We start from the raw sequence: 23,174 nt of genomic DNA, 5'->3' as shown, positions 1-23,174 counted from the left end.
AAATCTAACAGACACCTTTCCCACTGGGGCACTTTTGGGCTAAAAATAGTGCCTGTAAAGTGCCTGCAAAACGGTTCCCCCGCAAGTCTGTGTGAAAGCCCGAGTGCTTTTACACTGAGGCGATGCGCTGGCAGGATGTTAAAAAAAAAAAAGTCCTGCAAGCAGCACTTTTGGAGTGGTGTATACCGCTCCTCCACCACTCCTGCCCATTGATATGAATGGCCACCACTGCCGAAGCGCATGCAATGTGATTTGGCAGAGGCGCTTCACAGGCGCATTTAATCTCTTCCTCAGCAGCTAGCTGGGTTATATGCGCCCCACTAGCAGCCGAATAACGCCGCTAAAATGACGGTAAAGCGCCGCTAAAACTAGCAGCGTTTTACCATCAACGCCTGCCCGCTTCAGTGTGAAAGCAGCCTTAATAAGTGATACAGAAAATTTCTTACATTTAAACATTTATTAAACAAAACAAACCACCAGTTACTTGTATGTATCATTTAGATAAAAAAAAAACAAAAAAAAAAACTATATAATAAAAACAGGAAGTCAAAACTTTTGGACAAAAAAAATTTAAAAAAATTGGGCTAACTACTGTTTTAGTTTTTTTTTTTAAATCATTAGTGTATTTTTTACCAAAAAAAAAAATGCGTTTGAAAGACCTCTGCGCAAATGCCGTGTGACATAAAATATTGCAACAACCGCTATTTTATTCCCTAGGATCTCTGCTAAAAAAATATATATCATTTTTGGGGGTTCTAAGTGATTTTCTGGCAGAAAATACAGGATTTTTACTTGTAAGCAACAAGTGTCAGAAAAGATTTAGTCTTTAAATGGTTAAACTGAGAACTCTACACACTGAGTTCAGTTCATTCATAAGTGTAAACATTGTATCTCTTAAGGCCTCATGCACACGAGACGCAGTTAAACGCGCGTTCAGATGCAGTTGGACAGTTTTTTCAACTGCTCCTGAACTCATTCAATGTTATCCTATGTGTCCATGCACACAGTCTCGTTTTTTTCCGTTTTTATGCAGTTGCGTTTAATCTCGTTTTTCCAGAAGCAAAAAAATGCGTTCAGAAGCAAAAATTTCCACGTTTCAGACGCAAAACGCGGTAAAACGCGGCAAACCGCCGCTACCGCGTTTAGGTTTATATGCGTTTTTAAAGGTGACCTTTTTTTTTACATTAAAAATCTCAAAAATGATTGCAAATGATGAAAAACCATTAGAAAAATATTTTAAACAATTGCAATTGCAAGTGGACAATCCACAACTTGTGGCAAGTGACATGGCAGGTGGCAAATGATGTGGCAAGTGGACAATCCACAACTTGTGGCAAGTGACGTGGCAGGTGAAGTGGCAAGTGACGTGGAAAGTGGACAATCCACAACTTGTGGCAGGTGACGTGGCAAGTGACCTGGCAGGTGACTCGGCAAGTGACCTGGCAGGTGACTCGGCAAGTGACCTGGCAGGTGACGCGGCAAGTGACCTGGCAGGTGACGCGGCAAGTGGAAAATCAACAACTTGTGGCAGGTGACTGGCATGTGACGTGGCAAGTGGACAATCCATAACTTGTGGCAAGTGACGTGGCAAGTGGACAATCCACTTGTGGCAGGGGACGTGGCAAGTGACGTGGCAAGTGGACAATCCACTTGTGGCAGGGGATGTGGCAAGTGACGTGGCGAGTGGACAATCCACAACTTGTGTCAGGTGACGTGGCAAGTGGACAATCCACAACTTGTGGCAGGTGATGTGGCAAGTGGACAATCCACAACTTGTGGCAGGTGATGTGGCAAGTGGACAATCCACTTGTGGCAGGTGACGTGGCAGGGGACGTGGCAAGGGACGTGGCAAGTGGACAATCCACAACTTGTGGCAGGTGACGTGGAAAGTGATGTGGCAAGTGGACAATCCACAACTTGTGGCAGGTGATGTGGCTGGTGACGTGGCAAGTGGACAATCCACATCTTGTGGCAGGTCACGTGGCAGGTGACGTGGAAAGTGGTGTGGCAAGTGGACAATCCACAACTTGTGGCAGGTGATGTGGCTGGTGACGTGGCAAGTGGACAATCCACAACTTGTGGCAGGTGGCATGGCAGGTGACATGGAAAGTGGACAATCCACATCTTGTGGCAAGTGACGTGGCAGGTGGACAATCCACAACTTGGGGCAGGTGACGTGGCAGGTGATGTGGCAGGTGATGTGACAAGTGGACAATCCACATCTTGTGGCAAGTGACGTGGCAGCTGACGTGGCAAGTGACGTGGCAAGTGGACAATCCAAAACTTGTGGCAGGTGACGTGGCAAGTGACGTGGCAGGTGACGTGGCAAGTGGACAATCCACAGCTTGTGGCAAGTGACATGGCAGGTGGCAAGTGATGTGGCAAGTGGACAATCCACAACTTGTGACAGGTGACGTGGCAAGTGATGTGGCAGGTGATGTGGCAAGTCACGTGGCAAGTGGAAATCCACAACTTGTGGCAGGTGATGTGGCTGGTGACGTGGCAAGTGGACAATCCACAACTTGTGGCAGGTGGCATGGCAGGTGACATGGAAAGTGGACAATCCACATCTTGTGGCAAGTGACGTGGCAGGTGATGTGGCAAGTGACGTGGCAAGTGGACAATCCACAACTTGTGGCAGGTGATGTGGCAAGTGACGTGGCAGGTGATGTGGACAATCCCCAACTTGTGGCAGGTGACGTGGCAAGTGACGTGGCAAGTGGACAATCCACAACTTGTGGCAGGTGACGTGGCAAGTGGACAATCCACAACTTGTGGCAGGTGACGTGGCAAGTGACGTGGCAGGTGATGTGGCAAGTGACGTGGCAAGTGGACAATCCACAACTTGTGGCAGGTGATGTGGCTGGTGACGTGGCAAGTGGACAATCCACAGCTTGTGGCAGGTGGCATGGCAGATGACGTGGAAAGTGGACAATCCACATCTCGTGGCAAGTGACGTGGCAGGTAATGTGGCAAGTGACGTGGCAAGTGGACAATCCACAACTTGTGGCAGGTGACGTGGCAGGTGATGTGGCAAGTGGACAATCCCCAACTTGTGGCAAGTGACGTGGCAAGTGACGTGGCAAGTGGACAATCCAAAACTTGTGGCAGGTGACGTGGCAAGTGACGTGGCAGGTGATGTGGCAAGTCACGTGGCAAGTGGACAATCCACAACTTGTGGCAGGTGACGTGGCAGTTGGACAATCCACAACTTGTGGCAGATGACGTGGCAAGTGACGTGGCAAGTGGACAATCCACAACTTATGGCAGGTGCCGTGGCAAGTGACACGCTAAATACAAGTACACTGCAGCTCTCACAGCTGCTGCTACTCACTCTGGTCTCACAAATTGCTGAAATAGTTAATAATACAGTTTTTTTGAGCTGGGGGGGTCTCTGATGTTAGCTTAACTAACACTTCTAGACGCAAACGCGGTAAAACGCCGCTAAATCGCGGTAAAAATCGCGGCAAAACGCGTGTTTCTAAACGCCGGTTTCAACATGTGTCCAGCAGCGTTTGCATCTGCGTCTCGTGTGCATGAAGCCTTACTCTTTCTTACTTTTCTTGGCAGACTGCCCAGAGAGGAGACAAGTCACTTCTCTGAAGACTCTGGCAACTTGCATTGACTTCTATAAGGCCCCTTTCACACATGCGGATGGTATGTCCGTATTTCATCCATCCATTTGCGGATGAAATACGGACATACATTCATCCCTATGGGATAGCGGGTGTCTGCGGATGAGCAGATTTCGTCCACCTCCGCAACAGTCCGATTCTGCAGACGGAGGAAAATCCTATTTTTCTATCCGTCTGCAGAGCGGATCGGACGAACACGGACAGACGGTCTGTGCTCATCCGATCCCCATAGAGGAGAATGGAGAGCTGACAGGGCGGTCCCTGCACAGTGTGCGGAGACCGCCCTGTCCGCAGCCAGCTCAGCGGGAACAACGGAGCGATCCCCGCTGAGCAAGCGGATCTTCACTGGGCGGATCCTTACTGATCCGCCCCGTGTGAAAGAGGCCTTACAGAAGTCATTTGCAGGTCCTGCTGTAGTTCTAATCGGCCTTTTTATCAGCTCAATCAGCCAATGCCAATTAATTAAAAAATGGCAAATATCGGCCGATATATCGGTCGACCTCTAGATGTGACCCCCCAATTAAAGTGTATCCCAACAATGGATTTCTTCTTTTTGCTCCCTTCTGGACCATTAAATATGAAATTGAAAGCGTTTTGTCATATCTGTGCATTACATAGTAGTTTAGCAAAAGATAACTGGGTAGGGCTGACACCACTAAGTCCACAAAAATGCTCTGTGTTGTCAGCCCGCTCCTAAGGGGGACTCAGATGTAAGGGGAGCACTGCTATAAAGGAAGAGTCCTAAGGTGGACGCTAATGTAAGGGGAGCTCTGATGGAGAGCCTGATGTTAAGGAGGACTCCTAAGGTGGGTGCTAATGTACCGGGGGCCCTGACTGGGACCCTGATGTAAGGGGGTTCCGAAGGAGATCCTGATGTAAGGGGTTCCCTGGCGGGGACCCTGATATACGTGGGGCTTTGACGGGAATCCTGATGCAAGGAGCAGTAAAAGTGCAGCTCATTCATGAGGTTTTACCCCCCTAACTGCTAGTGTGAATGAGCCCTAACCGAACTAAAGTGCGCTTCTGTGGACAGGGAAATCCTTTTAGTTTTTTTCAATCAGCCCGAAAACTATCCATCTATGGCCAACCACAGATCCGTTCCATATGCATTTTTGCATGTGCGTTTTTGGCGTGTTCTAGTTAGGGTTGCCACCTCATCGTTTTAAACCCAAACACATATGAATTACACAGATTCTGAGGTACAGTACTCAATTTTCTCTGTCACAGATTCTGAGGCTAATTTAATGCAGATAAGGCACCAAGTGAGTTTAATTACCACTTTAATCACCTACAGAACCCGTGTAATTAAGATGTGTTTGGGTTTAAAGGGATGAAGTGGCAACCCTAGTTTCGGTGCATTTTTGATGCATTTCCGGATGCCTTTTTTTTTCACTCTACTGGGGTCTGGTGCTTTTTTGATGCATTTTACTGCGTTCCAGTGCAGTCCAGTACAGGAAAAATGCAGCATGTTCTACTTTTTTTTCTGGAGCTAGAACGCCCTGGAACTGACCACACTGGTATGAACTAGGCCAGGGATATGCAATTAGCGGACCTCCAGCTGTTGCAAAACTACAAGTCCCATCATGCATCTGCCTCTGGGTGTCATGCTTGTGGCTGTCAGTCTTGCTATGCCTCATGGGACTTGTAGTTCTGCAATAGCTGGAGGTCCGCTAATTGCATATCCCTCAACTAGGCCAATGAAAAACAAATAACCTATTTTCCATGTGTTTTTGAGGCAGAAAAATAAAAACACGCACTAGACTGCATGTAGTATGAACTTCCTTTTGCAGCTGTGTGATTAGATTGCTCAACTGAAGGGCATCTGAGAGCATTAATTCTAAAAGTATTGAAAATAATAAAAAATGGAAATAAAATTAAAAAAAAATAAATAAATAAATAAAAGAAGCAATTCTTTCAACTGGATTATGAAAGCAATAGCCCAGAGACAACATACACCACTTTCAATAAACAACTTCCAAAAGAGGAGGTAAAAAAATAAAAAAAGTAATTACTGTTACTTCTTACATTGGGAGAATAAAACTCAGAAATATACTTACGCCAGCGTAGAACTTGACCGACGTTATGTGACTCCTCGGTATGCTAACACTGCCATAGGTGGGGTGAACAAATAGGACACCGTGTGAAAAAAAGAACAGTTTACCTGAGAAAAGACACAAATATAGTATTAATGTTTAATAATAGAAAAGAAACACATATTAATACATTCACTTTCTTGTCTGTGTATGTTGAGAACAGGATGCCCTAAGCAGCACCCCTTGTGGCTAATGTTATGGTGAAGGCGACTTGTGTACGGCAGTCTGGATCTACCGCCAACTTCAGTAAAAATGTTATTGGTCCCCCCTCCTCCAAACTGATAAAAGAAATAGCGTTTATTTTTTTTAAATGTGTGATAATTTAATATAGATTAAGCCGAAATACATGGCTTGAAACTGCTGAATCTGGGCAAATTTTGATCCATTTATGAGCAGGGTGGTTGTATAGAAGTCAATCTACCAATCGATTTTTGTACAACCACCGTCACATTTTTTTTTTCCTGCTTGATCCGCACTGCTGGCTATAGCTGGCAGCACTGATCAGTGTATTCTAATGGTGGGGAAGTCTCCCCCGTCAGAATAGAAAGGCTCAGTGGAAGGAATCCTGCAACCACCTCGAGTGTGTAGATGGGGGAATAGAGTCCTTTTTTTTTTTGTTCAATCCACTAGTGTAAGGAAAAAAAAAAAAAAAAAAAGATAGTGGTCTGGTCTTCCTCTCCAGGGCTGGAATGTCGACAGGCACTCCTACCATCCTAAAGAGTTGGTCACTTGTCCTGCATTGTATGGGATGGCGTTGGGCAGTGACATGACTAATCAGAGACCACCATGAAAAGCAGCTTGGGGGAATCGGTCGCCAAAACTGGAACTATTAGGTGGAAGAATGTGTGGTCATGAATATAAATTATATATATATATATATATATATATATATATATATATATATATATATATATATATATATATATATATACACACATACACACACACACACACACACACACACACACACAATGCCTTAAAAAAGTATTCATACCCCTTGAAATATTCCACATTTTGTCATGTTACAACCAAAAAATATATTTTATTGGGCTAGACCAACACAAAGTGGCACTTAGGCTGCATTCACACCTGAGCGTAGCGTTTTCAAGCAGTTTCAAGCGTTTTTTGCGGCGTTTTTTTACCGCGATTTGCGGCGTTTTTACCACGATTTGCAGCGTTTTTTTATCGCGTTTTGTCGCGAATTTGTGCAGGGCAAAAGGTCACCAATGTTAAAAGAAGAAAAACGCCCAAATCAGCCCGATTCGCGCGACAAAAAAGGGTCCGGAACTTGTTTGAGCTTCAGGCGTAGGGCTTCAGGCGACTTGGAGTGGAGATGTGAACCATCTCCATTGAGAATAATGGATTTTTTCCCCTCCAGCGTTTTGTAGCTTCAGGCGTCAAGCTACAAAACGCTCAGGTGTGAATGGGGTCTTAATTGTCAAGTGGAAGAAAATTGATAAATGGTTTTCAAAATGTTTTGTAAATAAATATGTGAAAAGTATGGCGATTATAATTGAGATCATTAATATGGTTTTCTTTGTATTATATTTTTTATTATTTTTGAATACTATTATTTATGTATCTAAATACTGTAACTGATCTGTTATTTAGTCATCATTTCTGTCATTTGTCTTGATAAAAATGTAAACTTTAATAAAAACTATTGATTAAAAAAAAAAAGTATGGCGTGCATTTGTATTCAGCCCCCCTTTACTCCGATACCCCTAACTAAAATCTACCGGAACCATTACCTTCAGAAGTCACTTAATGAGTAAATGGAGTCCACCTGTGTGTAATTTAATCTCAGTATAAATACAGTTGTTCTGTGAAGCCCTCAGAGGTTTGTTAGAGACCCTTAGTAAAAAACAGCATCATGAAGGCCAAGGAACACACCAGACATTTCAGGGATAAAGTTGTGGAGAAGCTTAAAGCATAGTTCGGGTATAAAAAAAAATCCCAAGCTTTGAACATCTCACGGAGCACTGTTCAATCCATCATCTGAAAATGGAAAGAGTATGGCACAACTGCAAACCTACAAAGATATGGCCGTCCACCTAAACTGACAGGCTGGGGCAAGGAGAGCATTACTCAGAGAAGCAGCCAAAAGGCCCATGGTAACTCTGGAGGAGCTGCAGAGATCCACAGATCAGGTGTGAGAATCTCTCCACAGGACAACTATTAGTCCTGTAATCCACAAATCTGCCCTTTATGGAAGAGTGGCAAGAAGAAAGCCATTGTTTAAAAAAAGCCATAAGGAGTCCAGTTTGCAGTTTGTGAGAAGCCATGTGGGGGACACAGCAAACAAGTGGAAGAAGGTGCTCTGGTCAGATGAGACCAAGATTGAAATTTTTGGCCTAAAGGGAAAGCGCTATGTGTAGCAGAAAACAAACACTTCACATCACCCTGAATACACCCACTGTGAAACATGGTGGTGGCAGCATCATTTTTTGGGGATGCTTTTCTTCAGCAGAGACAGGGAAGCTGGTCAGAGTTTATGGTAAGATGGATGAAGCCAAATACAGGGCAATCTTAGAAGGAAACCTGTTAGACTTGAGACCAAGGCAGAGGTTCACCTTCCAGCAGGACAAGGACCCTAAACATACAGCCAGAGCTACAATGGAATGGTTTAGATCAAAGCATATGTATGTGTTATAATGGCCCAGTCAAAGTCCAGAACTAAATTCAATTGAGAATCTGTGGCAAGATAGGGAAAAAATGTCACTAGATGTGAAAGCTGGTAGAGACATCCCCAAAAAGACTTGCAGCTGTAATTGCAGTGAAAGGTGGTTCTACAAAGTATTGACTCAGGGGGGCATAATACAAATACACGCCACACTTTTCACATATTTGTAAAAAAAAAAAAAATTGAAAATCATTTTCCTTCCAATTCACAATCATGGGCCCCTTTTTGTTGGTCTATCACATAAAATACATTTACGTTTTTGATTGTAACATGACAAAATGTGGAAAATTTCAAGGGGTATAAATACTTTTTCAAGACACTGCAGCTCCTATCCCCTAGAAAAAAAAAAGGAGCCCTAGGAACCTTCATCATCCGAGAAAGGGAACAGAGGAAAGTTTAATCATTTAGCAAATACCCAGAGGGGCGTAATCTCTACGATCAGGCCCCCCTCTGATGGGATGAAACATGTCAGGAGGAGATTAGGCTTAAGCCGTAACTTCACCTTTCTGTATACTGAATGGACTCCAGCGTGTGGCGTTTCCACCTCCTACCCAAAGCTGGCCTTAAATATTAAAGTAAAGTAATCTAGTACTTCATTTTAACAGTTTAATGTTCAAATGAAATACCAGGCTGCACAGCAGCTTAGTGGTTAGCACTTCTGCCATGCAGCACTATAGTTCTTGGTTCAAGGACTATCTGCATGGAATTTTCATGTCTTCCCTGTGCTTGTTGTGTGAGACCCCATTCACACCTGAGCGTTTTGTAGCTTGACGCCTGAAGCTACAAAACGCTGGAGGGGAAAAAATCCATTATTCTCAATGGAGATGGTTCTCATCTCCACTCCAAGTCGCCTGAAGCTCAAACAAGTTACGGACCCTTTTTTGTCACGCGAATCGGGCTGATTTGGGCGTTTTTCTTCTTTTAACATTGGTGACCTTTTGCCCTGCACATATTCGCGGCAAAACGCGTTAGAAAACGCAGCGAATCGCAGTAAAAAACGCTGCAAATCGCGGTAAAAAACGCCGCAAAAAACACTTGAAAACGCTACGCTCAGGTGTGAATGCAGCCTTATGGTTGTAAGGAAAACGCTCAATCCTCTAAACTCATCCCCAGCCAAACGCTGATCTGATGCGATTGCCTTTTACTCCAATGTGCTGTGACACTCTGTTCCCATGAGTTGCTGGGCTGGGAAGATGCAACCCACATTACATTGGAGTAAAAAATAAGCACAAGTTCAGCTAAAGATAAACCTGGAGGACACCCAAACTCCTCTTTACTCTTATGCCGCGTACACACGATTGGACATTCCGACAACAAAATCCATGTTTTTTTTTTTCTGATGGATGTTGGCTCAAACTTGTCTTGCATACACACGGTGACACAAAGTTGATTGGAAACTCCGAACGTCAAGAACGCGGTGACGTACAACACGTATGACAAGCCAAGAAAAATTAAGTTCAGTAGCCAATGATTCCGAGTATGCGTGGAACTTTGTGTGCCGGAATTGTGTACAAACGATCGGAATTTCCGACAACGGATCTTGTCGGAAAATTTGAGAACCAGCTCTCAAATTTTGTGTGACGGAAATTCCGATGGAAAATGTCCGATGGAGCGTACACGCGGTCAGAATTTCCAACAAAAGGCTCCTATCAAACATTTTCCGTCGCAAAATCCGACCGTGTGTACGCGGCATTAAAGCGTTACTGAATCCACAACAGTAAAATCTGAATAGCATGCTTGGTATACTCACTGTGGAACTTAAAGTGGTTGTAAACCCTTACAGATCACTTCTTGCTATAGGTAAGACTATAATAAGACTTACCTGTAGCTACCCAGGATATCTCCTAAACCTGCACAGTTTAGGAGATATCCCCTGTTCCCTGTATGTGCCGATGTAATCGGCACATGCGCACTGAAGCAACAGCACTTATGTGCCATTGCTTCAGTGAGTGCGTCCTTATCGGCGACTCCCGTGCGCATGCTCGGGAGTGACATCATCGTGGCTCTGGCCAATCACAGCGCCGGAGCCGCGATACCCAGAAGTAACCTGGGAGTGATGTCGCCGGTTGGTGCTGTGTACGGGCACCGTAGCGAGGGCTTTAATCTCAGGCGAGTATTACATAATGAGCTAGTCTAGTATGCTATGCATACTAGCTCATTATGCCTTTGTCATTGAGGTGTTAGCTATGCATACTAGCTCATTATGCCTTTGTCATGGAGGCGTTGGTTTTTTGTTTGTTTTTTCAAAGTGGGTTTACAACCACTTTAAGGGGTTAATCCTCTGTATTGTGTAAAAAGGATGTTTGATCCTGTATGGACATATCCTCCCCCCTCCTGCAGGGTCTCTCTTGGCAAGGTCAGATAAGACACAGTGAGGGTAGTACTGCTGCACATGCTCAGTTTGGCCTCTATTGCTGGAGAGAATATTTCCTTGTTGATTTGAGATTTTCAGGTCACATGGTACTGACATCACACATGTGGATATGTATACTGATCCTAAATGACAGTCCAGTCCCTCCCTCCTCCTCCATGCCCAGTAACTGAAAAAGAACACAGTGGGTGTGATGTCACATCTTGATTGATGGATAATCCACCTCCCATAACAGCATGAGCACATAGCCTGTAGTGGAAATCTCCTCCTACCTGAACACTCAGGCAGACCCTGCAGTTTATCACATGACCGTGGTATACAGATCAGCCAAAAAGTGGCAGTATTTTAATGTAAAAAGAAGATTTATAAGCTTTGGGCATTGTAAGGGGGCGGACGAACTATTTTCATATTACTGGGTTTAGTAACACTTTAGGCAATTGATACGCCCTCGCCCTTTTAGTTCAGCGTAGCTAAATGCCGTTAATACTATGCACCAATGAGCCTGTGATGGTGTGTACCTTCCTCCGGTGAAATGTGCCGACTGCTGGAACACATGTAGGTCTCGTCCGCACCGGACAGGAAACTCCCCAGGAATGATTCGTGTTCCTGGAAAGAAACCACCAATCAGTTAGATGGGAGCCATGCCCAGCTGGCACCACATACACATCTCTCCTCACTTTGTATAATCTTACCTTCACCGAATTCAGTGCTTTCTCTGAAAGTTTTACTTCATTCTCCTCAACCTGGAAAGAAAACAGATAGATATTTGGGGCGAGGTATAAAAACGGACAACTAAAACAGAGCTAGCTGATCATACATATTACCATCTGTCTGTACAATCTTTTTTCAACCTACCAACAACAATGTAAAGTGAGGGCCTGCCTGATCTGATACAAACTAAATGGATTGTTCAGAAGGCCCCCTAATTGGTCACAATTTTCAAAAATCAAAATAGATTGGAACATGTATGGTGAGCTCATTTGAATATTGGAGGCATGTTTGTAGCCGTTGTCTATGGCACAGTAAACGCATTTATATCCAACTTCTTGGACTACGCTATGCTTTAAAGTAGACATGTACGGTTTGTTTAGTTCCAAATCAAAATTCACACAAATTTTTCGTTATTGCAATATTTGGATGTTACATAGCAGTTGAGGTGAAAAAAAGACACAAGTCCATCAAATCCAACCTATCTATCTGAATTACAATAGTAACTAATCCAAAATAACAAAACAAAATGTGGCTAAAATTCTAAACGAAATCTGAAAACAAGAATAACATAAAATAGAATGAAAATAGAGGAATAGAATAGAGTAAAACAGAATAGTAAATAAAAGAAAAGAACATAATAGAACAGAATATAGAAAAATAGAACTGGAAATAGAAATACAAATAATAAAAAATTTTACTCCAAAATGTGTTTCGGGGCCCTGACATCACCCCCTTCATCGGGGCTTAATCTAGTGTAAGGCTCGGTTCACACTGGTGCAATGCGAGAACCCCTGTGAATCCAGTGCAGGTTTCCGCACTGCACCCGCCTTGCAAGCAGTTCACACTGCCATATGCGAACGCATATGGGAGTGTCAATACAAAGTTAATGACACCCCCAGATTGGCTCTAATATTGCAGGGCGAAATGTCAGTTCCGACATGAATCGGATTGCATGCGATCCAAATTTCAGCACAGACCAAAAAAAAAAAAAAAAGAGTCCTGTGCGACTTTGGTCTAAATGCGATGCAAATTCAGCCATACAATCTGTAAGCACCGCAAGTTCACCTCTCCCCCCTCCCTGCCTGCAATCTTCTGGGACACGTCACAGGTCCCAGAAGATTGTCCGGCCATTCACAGCACCAGAGCAGCTCAAGCGTACAATGTGAAGCCACGGCTGGGCGCCCACAGTAACAATGCCGGCGCCGCAGAGAGGAGGGGGGGAGGAGCGGGGATTTGTTCACACACAACGCTGGACCGTGGGACAGGTAAGTGTCCGATTATTAAAAAAGTCAGCAGCTACACTTTTTGTGTGACATTTCAATAAAGTTTAAAAAAAAAAAAGTGAACAGTGCGATGCACTGTCATCAGCGCATCCCCACTGCAGTAATCCCACTTCATCAAACTGCACACTAACAACTGCACTGTAACACAGCAGCTAATGTGAACTGTACACCAATGACTGCACTGTAACACAGCAGCTAATGTGAACTGTACACCAACGACTGCACTGTAACACATAAGCTAATGTGAACTATACACCACTGACTGCACTGTAACACAGCAGCTAATGTGAACTGTACACCAACGACTGCACTGTAACACAGCAGCTAATGTGAACTGTACACCAACGACTGCACTGTAACACAGAAGCTAATGTGAACTATACACCACTGACTGCACTGTAACACAGCAGCTAATGTGAACTGTACACCAACGACTGCACTGTAACACAGCAGCTAATGTGAATAGGCCCCAAGGGCTCATTTACACAAAAGTAGAGGGCTGTGCACCAACAAAATTTAGCGTATTTCTTTGCCTGCTGTTTGTGTACCCCCATGATCAGCAGCCTGTACAGATCAATGTGGGATGCTATGGCTGTACACCAGTGATGCTCAAACTGCGTGCCGTGTGGGATTTACAGGTGTGTCGTGAGAATTTTGAAAAATATAAAAAATTGCAAGCATTTTAAAACCTTAAACATATCGAAAAATGAAAAAAAACGGTAAATCGATGTGGCAAAAGTAAAAAAAAAAAAAAAAGAAAAAAGAGTAACATATAGAAAAACGCAATCTCTGTCAATCTGTCATTCATTGGCTCCTCTCATAACGCAATACTTGTGCGATCTCAGAAGAACTTGATCACTCTAATCATATTATAATAATAGAGACTGCTCCATTCCAACTGCAATCAAATCCAATGATGCGGGAGCTGGGGGACGGGGCCGAGTACTGCTGTCTGTATCAATAGACGCAGCAAGACACGGGAGCGCGCCCGCATGAGTGCCCCAAAGGAGAGTGGCTCTCCAATGGAACACTCGAGAAGAGCCAGGAGCGCCGCTGAGGGACCCCAGAAGAGGAGGATCGGGGCCGCTCTGTGCAAAACTAGTTCTGTCACACTGTATTTGCGTAGCAGTCTTACAAACGCACTTTATTTGGAGAAAAATACACTATATTTTAATTTAAAAATATGACAACATTAAAGTTAGCCCAATTTTTTTTATATTGTGAAAGATAATGTTACGCCAAGTAAATTGATACCCAACATGTCACGCTTCAAAACTGCACCCAAAACTGCTTGTGGAATGGCGACAAACTTTTACTCTTAAAAATCTCCATAGGTGACATTTAAAAAAATTCTACTGGTTGCATGTTTGCGCTACAGAGGAGGTCTAGGGCTAGAATTATTGCTCTCACTCTACCGATTGCAACAATACCTTACATGTGTGATTTAAACACCGTATTCATATGCGGGCGCTACTCACGTATGCATTCGCTTCTGCATGCGAGCTCGGCGGGACGGGGCGCATTTAAAATGTATTTTTTTCTTCTTATTTATTTTACCTTTTAGTTTTACACCGTTTTAAAAAAAAAAATCTGTAACTTTAATTCCTATTACAAAGGAATGTAAACATCACTTGTAATAGAAAAAAAGCATGACAGGTCCTCTTAAAAATATGAGATCTGGGGTCAAAAAGACCTATTTACACTAAAATGCAATAAATAAAAATAAAAAATAAAAATCGTCATTTAAAAAAATAAAATGCCCCTTTAAGAGCTATGGGCGGAAGTGACGTTATGACGTTGTGTCATGGAGATGGGTGGGGGGGGGCCCTCCATCTTCCCCTCACTTGTCTTCATGTCAGCCCAGGGGACAGACGTGATCGCCTCTGCCGACGGCTCTGGTAAGCGGTCACCAGATCGCAAAGGGAGGGGGGGGGGGGCCTCTCTCGCCATAGATAAAAGTGACCTTGAGGCGAATCCGCCACAGAGACCACTTTTATCTTGTACCAGGACACCGGGGTTATGGCAGCTAGCTGCTGCCATAACAACGATATCCATCCCCAAAGTAGGGACGTACATCGGCGTGCGGCGGTCCGAAAGTGGTTAAGCTTTGACAATAAAACCTGGAAGCCGATTGGTTGGTCAGAGCTCCACCAGATTATACACTCTCCAGTTTTAGTAAATCTCCCCCACTCTGTATTTCAGATGGTTTAGAAGCCGTGTAATAAGTTCAGGTTTATCTGAAAGTGTCCATAAAAGGAGCTCGTCAGGCCGGCTTGCTTATAGCAGGAAGGATGTGTTTAGAGATCATCCCATTGTAGACAGGACTAATGTGTATGGCTCTGATCCTTCTGCCCCCAACCATGCACCCTCATTACACCCAGTACTTACCAGCCAGGAGATAAAACGGGGAATAGAAGCAGTAAGAATGACATATCTATTGTCTGATGTGATCTCTCCATCTGAAAACAAAAAAAAGGCAGAAATTTAATGAGAATGAAGAAATGCAAAGGATCTCATCACTTTTTTTTTTTTTTTTAGAAACCTTAATGCTGAACTCCAAGCAGATATAAAAACACAGATAAAGGCAGCTTTGCAATCATTAAGACATCGTGACATTTTTTTTTTTACACGTAAACAGTGTAAACGTAGCCGAATATGACCCCTGGTATCGGCCTCTTCTGGGGGCTGCTGCACTACAGAAGGTTTTTCACCCGAATGCATTAAGGTGAAAAACCTTTAAAGAGGTTGTAAACCTAGTTACACCATTTGTACCTACAGGTAAGCCTATAACAAGGCTTACCTGTAGGTACTGGAAATATCTCATAAACGTGCACAGTTTAGGAGATATTTACCATATATACGCTTGCGCCGACGCCCTCCGTGCCGTTTCTTCACTAGCAAGTGCCGTGACTGACTCCGAGTCGCAGAGCCGGAGTCCGCGGTCCCGGAAGGAAGAGGGGTGAAGATGGACGTGGCCACCAGCAGGGAAAACGCGGGCTTCGTTTGCAGGTAAGTGCATACTAGCCCATTATGCTTTTACATTGCAGGGGAAAAAAAAAAAAAAGAAGTAAAACCCTTAAGGTTTACTTCCTCTTTAACCGCTTGCTGACCGCCTCAGGCCGATATACATCGGCAGAAAGGATCGTACAGGCAGAATCACGTACCTGTAAGTTGCCCTTTAAGAGGCGGCCAGCGGGGGCGCGCAGCGAGTCGCGTTGCAGGTCCCGCAGACTTGATCGCCGCAGGGATACCCACGATCACCTCACAGGGAGGAAGAATGGGGAGATGCTAATGTAAACAAGCATCTCCCCAATCTGCCTAGTGACAGTGTCACTGATCTCTGCTCCGTGTGATCGGAGGAGAGATCAGTGACGTGTCACACACAGCCTCGCCCCCCAGTTAGGGATACACCCCTAGGACATGCTTAACCCCTTCACTGCCAGTGTCATTTACACAGGAATCAGTGCATTTGTATAGCACCGATTGCTGTATAAATGACAATGGTCCCAAAAATGTGTCAAAAATGTCCGATGTGTCTGCCATAATGTCGCAGTCATAATAAAAATCGCTGATTGCCACCATTTTAAAATGAGATTTTATATATATATATATATATATATATATATATATATATATATATATATATATATATATATATATATATATTAATAAAAATGCCATAAAACTATCCCCTATTTTGTAAACGCTATAACTTTTGCGCAAACCTATCAATAAATCGCTTATTGCGTTTTTTTTTTACCAAAAATATGTAGACGAATACTTATCGACCTAAACGGAGGGGGAAAAAAAAAAAAAATTATATATATATATATATATATATATATATATATATATATATATATATATATATATATATATATATATATTTATGGGGGATATTCATTATAGCAAAAAGTTAAAAATAATGCTTTTTTTCAAAATTGTCGCTCTTTTTTTGTTTATAGCACAAAAAATAAAAAACGCAGAGGTGATCAAATAACACCAAAAGAAAGCTCTATTTGTGGGGGAAAAAAGGACATCAATTTTGTTTGGGCGTAACGTCGGAAGGCAGCGGAATTCTCAGTTAAATAGACGCAGTGCCGAATCGCAAAAAGTGCTCCGGTCAGGAAGGGGGTAAATTCTTCCGGGGCTTAAATGATTAAGAGTTCCCTTCACTGGAACTAAGATGCCAAGCCCAACCCCTGAAAAACAACCCCCCACCAAATGATTTGCACCAGTGCACAAAGCAAGGTCCATAAAGACATGGATGAGCGAGTTTGGGGATGGAGGAACTTAACTGGCCTGGACAGAGTCCTGACCTCAACCCGACAGAAAACCTTTGGGATGAATTAGAGCGGAGACTGTGAGCCAGGCCTTCTTGTCCAACATCAGTGCCTGACCTCACAGAGGCTCTTCTGGAAGAATGGTCAAACATTCCCATAGACACACTCCTAAACATTGTGGACAGCCTTCCCAGAAGAGTTGAAGCCGTTATAACTACAAAGGGTGGACCAACTCAATATTGAACCCTAAGGACTAAGACTGGGATGCCATTAAAGGTCATGTGCAGGTAAAGGCAGGCGTCCCAATACTTTTGACAATATAGTGTACACCTGTCCTAGTTCCAATGACATGAGATGACATGTCCCAGTCATAGTACATGACACCGAGGATTCGATAACACGGAGGATGTTTCTACAATGACTTGTGTTGTGTTACATTCACCACATTTCCCACACATCTAGGCTTTCCTTTATCCTCTGATGTAACCAAAAGAAAAAACAAACAATCAGTGTATAATTATTTCATAACCGGGCCGTCCTTTTATTTGGATTCCTACTTCCATGTTTATTTGTCTGTAATCCACTGGAAATAAACCGGGGCGGTTAGCCGCTTCAAAAGGCAGCACCAGAATAAACATTCACACCCCCCAGATATAAATACGGCCTCTCCATTCCCTCGGAGGAGGAAAATGTCCTCTGAGATTACAGATCACAGAGAATGGAAATCTCCAACATTCCACACACTGTTCCCTGTAAATCTCAATAGACGCTTCTAGAAAAAGTGCAAAATTAAAGAAGAACTCCGTATGCACACAACCACCTACATTTAGCCAGCAGATGGCGTTAAAGCTCCCCAACATGCTGCATGTATGTCTGGCAGGTGGGGGGCTAATTAATCTTATTTCGTCCTATACGGATAGTAGAATTGTCCTTCATCTATACACAGGGACTCCTTGTCCTTTGTACAATCCTTGGAAGAAAAACATGCCTTCCTAGAGAGGTGCCCGTCTGCACATGGGCAGATCTGGGGGGGGGGGGGGGGGGGGGGGGGAGTGTACTGTATGGAGGAGCTCTCTTATTCCAGCTCTCTACTCGCTGACACTTCTCCTGTCTGGACTTGCAGTGGGCGTGGGTACAATGTTTATGGGGAGGGGATGGGCACAGAGAGCCTGCACCTCCTCACTACTCCTGTAACATGCCGTTTGTGCTAGGAAGGGTAATAAGTGGAAATATGTGCTAGAATGAGGAATGAGGGGACAGGGACATGTGCATTTGTGCTAGGTGGGGGAGATTTGTGCTAGGTGGGGGGTTTGGGGGGAGAGATTTGTGCTAGGTGCTCCTGAGATGTGTTATTATTACCACTGACTCCAATGATGGTCAGGGGAATTACTATTACCATTGACACCAACTGGGGGGGGGGAATTATCATCATTACCACTCACAACTGAAGGGGGAGCTATTATTGCCACTGATTTCAATGAATGAGGGGGTTTTATTACCACTGTCACCAATGGAGGTTTTTTTTTTATTGCCGTTACTGACACTAAATTGGGGGGTTCAGCTCAGAGCAAATTGAGATGGTGATAGAGTGGCAGTACAGGGGTGTGTAGAAGAACGGCAATTTAGATACAGCCCTTTATTCTACTTGTAGATACAATTGGGGCCTTTTTACGTTGGAAACCAATGGTCTATATTCATTCATTAAAGTGCTACTAAACCCACAACAGTGAAATCAGTCTGTATATGCAGTAAAACATACTTGTTATACTCCCTGTGGAACCTAAGGGGTAAATACTCTGCATTGTGTAAAAAGGCTGTTTGATCCTGTCTTCTCTGATCCTCTCCTTTTACTGTCCCCAATCCATCTGCCGACAAAACTGAGCCCGAGGCGGCACTCTGCACATGCTCAGTTTGGTGTATATTGCTAGAGTTTTTTTTTTTTTGGGACAGTGCATGTGATCAGCCCAATGCCAATCAGCTCAAACTCCTCCTACCAGCTTTAACCAGACACTAATAGAAGTCACAAGACTGCTATATACTGCTGATGATAAAAGGTATTTAGCAGTTTATATTTACTAAAATAATTACATTTCCATATTCTGTGTACTGTGAGAGATCGGATATAGTGAATACAGGGTGCTGGGTTTAGTAACACTTTAAAAATCACCTCCAAGTTAACTTTATTTTCAATCCAAAACCCAGGATTTCCATCTTTTAAAGTGAGAGCTCTTGTTCATTTTGTGATGTCCCCTCAATCCCCGCCTAACGTCTTCTAGTGCGATACCCACCGAGGCTTATTTTATGGATATATCTATTAAAGCAATCATGGAGCTTAGGAAAAATATTACCAACGTGAGACCAAATGACATACCTTTGTCTCTAACATGTATCTCAGACTTGAGGAAAGATTCAGAAAAGACCACGGACCCCAGATTTCCTCTCGCCCCCTGCAGGTCGGGAATGTCATACACCGCCATGGAGGCCTGAAAGATAATCATGTGACAGGTCAGTGGGGAAGCATCACTTGTTAGGCCCCATTCACACAGATGTTCTGATTGGGTCTGCCTGGGCTGTTTTTCAGGTGGACCCCATCAATACCTCCATTCTTCTCTATGGAGCGGCAGATGTAAAACGGATGTGTTAGTTTCCACCCCACTACATCCAATCAGACCTGCCAAAAATAGACGCTCCCCTTCCATCCAGCGGATCGGATGCTAGTCGGATGTAAACAGACAGGCTGTCCGTTTACATCTGGCCACCCATAGAACAGAGCAGTCTGCATGAGTGGAGCGGACACAGACCTGTCATCCGCCTGCTCAGCGGGGATCAGCGGAGAGATTCCCTGCTGAGCAAGCGGATCACAGCCGCAGTCTGCCCCGTGCGAAAGGGGCCTTATAGTGCACAATGGGCTTCACCCATCAAATGTCCCAATCAGATTTCATCTCTCCTAGACAGCTTGAAGATGAAAGCACAACTGACCGCTGACACTGTGTAGGGAAGCATTTTGCATTACAGAGAAACGCCTTTCCGGCTCATAACACAGTTTTCTCAAACAAAACACAGTGGGGTGTATTTATAGAGTATTTAAGAGCTATTCCTTCTAAGAAACTGCATCTACATTCAATCTGTGCAAAAAAGAGTGAAATCAAAATGTTAACGGGATATTTTCTCTCTTGTTAAAAGTTATTCATGCATACAGAGCAGCTTGAATCAAGAAAATACTGCACTATGGACACTAGATGGAGCTGATGATCATAGGAAATAATCTTTTTTTTAAACTTTGATCGTCAGCACCATCTAGTGGCCACAACATAGTATTTTCCTGGACTACACTTTTCTTTATGAATGAAGATTCAACCTGGAGAGAGCATAACCTAATGACAATTGAGTTAGCCCCCATTCGCATGGAGCAAATGTACACAGGGACAAACGACCCATTGTTCTTTTCCTATTGCACAAAAAACAAATTAAAAGAAGAAAACATTATTGCTTTAATACGTTTTCATACGTTCATGCTCCAAGTTCATTTCCCACCAAGGACTACAGTATGTCAGCATGGAGTTTGTACATCTCATGTTTGCATAGATCAGGTCTGCTTGCTCTCATTTCTTCCCACAACCAAGAACCTACTTTACTTTGGCATCTGACCCACAAATATTTGCATTTTCATGTTTGTGAAATATTGCGGAAGAGACATTATATGGTCATTGACTGATGTGAATAGTCCAGTTTTGCCTGTACGGCAAAATGGAAAAAATGTTAAAGCTGAAATCCAGGATATGTAAATATTGTCTAAATACAAATAAAAACCGAGTGTGACCTGACATAAGCACTGTGGAAAGCCTCCATCCCTAGTTACATGAAATGCAGAGAATTGGTCATGGGACTTTGAATGAGGCGTGTCACAAATGAAAAAGTAACAATGAAAATAACATAAAAAGGATACACAAGTAAAATATTTATATTACAAGTTGAAACATTTCATTATCCCAAGGTACAAAATACAATTGGTATGGAAATAGAGCCCAAGAAGGCCATGCTAAGCTGACACATGAAAAATGAAACTTGAGTCATAGAGATAAGTACATAATGTTTGCCCACACAGGTACATAATGAGTGTTCCTTATGCAAAGCAAGCGGTTGAGGGCATGATGTGAACTCTACACACGTTTTGTGGATTGGTCTGCTCGTGGCGTTCACCTGGCGCTGTGATGCAAGGGCCTTTGTTCTTCCATCAGGCGCCAAGGACAGGATGGCTGTGGACTCACATACGGTGCTCACACCGGCTTTGTGATCCACTATTTTGCCTTCCTCCTTCCCCGTTCGCATCTGCATGGCATTGGTGGGTACCCGCCCACCACCATCTTGGGTATTTTTAGCGTGGACTGTCCAGCATTTCACTCCTCATGTCTCCACCGCAGAGACATTCTGATTTTTGTTCACCTAGGCAATTACACGAGTAAGCGTTTGTTGTAGAATAAAAATTTTGTTCACTTTTTTTCTCCCTTTTAGCATTTTTCATTGGCCACTGGTTTGCCCGTGTTGAAAGGCAACATGGTCTAATGTCATATTTATGGAGTTTATACATATCTGTTTGCTATTCCAAAAGATCAGCCATGCTGATACTTGCAGTCCCATGGCTTTAAAGGGTAAAGGTCCGAGTTTCTTTCTGGTTGATACAACCAAGCATTTGCTATCCTGGGAGCGGTCTGGAATGTCTTTGAACAGCTCTTGGCTCCAGACTGTCTGTTGCTATAACACAAACTTGAAAGGGATCATAGCTGACAAGATGATTGATGAATGTCCTGCTACAGAAGATCAAAGGGCCAGCTAAGATTGAAGATTGACCTAAAATACAGAGACATGATACATGGACAATGCTGCCCTTAGAGGCCAATACAGCAGGACAGACAGTAATATAAGATATTAAAAGGACTACCTCTTGGCACTAGATCATTGGACAGGAGGCTAGTGAGGGTGGTTACGAATGGGTCTGGATGAATGTGTAAAAAGGGCACACAGGAGGGAATTTGTCCCTTTTCGCTGGTGGCCCTCTGAGCCGCATGGCTCTGTCTCTACCCTCATCGCTCTTGGCTTGGGCCTGAGCCACAACCCTCTTTGCCATCTGAGCCCAGCCTGATGATACAAAGCTTTGAGGAAAGCATTGTGATAAGTATCTTTGATATTCTGATATTATGTGTTGTGTTGGTATATGTTTGTAATGTCTTTCCTTAGTATTTTATGTTAGCGTTTTCCTATTTTCTTGGGAAAGAAATAAGACTTTTTTTTTATTAAGCCGTGTGCTTGGTCTCATAGCTAACCTTGTATTATTGTGATATCAACAGTAACATGTGACCAGAGTTTTAATATATTAGCTAACTAGGGGATTAGACACATTAATACATAGGTGCAATAGATAGAGGGAATCTGTAACCACCCTTAAATAATACTACCTATTGTACCCATTACGTCACCCTGTTTTTTTACATTGCTCATTTACCAACACACACTTATTGTGGGTGTTATTACCCTGGGTATTTCATACCTATGCAGTGGGGCACTTTTTCACTTGGGATAGGACACATCTTTAGATATAGGCACCTCGTCACATTTATTCGTTACTTTTTTTTACACTTGCACATTTATATTTTTAGATCAAGTGTGCATCGGTTGTGTCCTCCCACCTTTCACTTCATATTATCACTTCATGGTCATCTGGTTCGGTTCATCGCTGCTCCCTTTTATTGTGCGGGGTGCCCCCCGTCTCAGCCCCGGACCTAGCACTGCATCTGGCGTCCTCCGTTTTTCCCCGTCAGTAGCTGGGCCAACCTTCTGAGCCAGCATGCGGGTATTAGATTCTTTGCTTTTTTCTGAGAATTTATTTACTTATTTCTTTTTGTCCAACCTAAGCAATCTTTACAAAATATAATATTTTTCATTTAGATCCATATATATTTTTGGTATTGTACTCCTGATGACCTGACAAATCCACGAAACTTGCGTAGAGTTCACATCATGCCCTCAACCTCGTAAGTTGAATTTTTCATGTGTCAGCTTAGCATGGCCTTCTTGGGCTCTATTTCCATACTAAATTGTATTTTGTACCTTGAGATAA

At 43.4% G+C, this 23,174-nt stretch overlaps 1 protein-coding gene across 1 annotated transcript in view; it reads right to left on the bottom strand.

Moving 5' to 3' along the window:
* The window catches only part of DNAAF9 (dynein axonemal assembly factor 9), a 199,675-nt gene that overhangs the window by 88,531 nt on the left and 87,970 nt on the right, over positions 1–23,174 (bottom strand). Inside the window, exons 17-21 of the mRNA XM_077478035.1 lie at positions 19,431–19,542; positions 15,165–15,235; positions 11,475–11,525; positions 11,301–11,388; positions 5,693–5,796 (exon numbers count right to left, since the gene is read on the bottom strand). Coding sequence (XP_077334161.1) covers positions 5,693–5,796; positions 11,301–11,388; positions 11,475–11,525; positions 15,165–15,235; positions 19,431–19,542 — 426 coding nt within the window. The remainder of the gene's footprint in view (positions 1–5,692; positions 5,797–11,300; positions 11,389–11,474; positions 11,526–15,164; positions 15,236–19,430; positions 19,543–23,174) is intronic.

The sequence above is a fragment of the Lithobates pipiens genome, unplaced genomic scaffold (genome assembly GCF_037356315.1).
Source record: "Lithobates pipiens isolate NorthernLeopardFrog02 unplaced genomic scaffold, aLitPip1_a1.2 Scaffold_13, whole genome shotgun sequence".
Lineage (NCBI taxonomy): Eukaryota > Metazoa > Chordata > Amphibia > Anura > Ranidae > Lithobates > Lithobates pipiens.
This window is presented reverse-complemented; position numbering and strand designations above follow the sequence as displayed.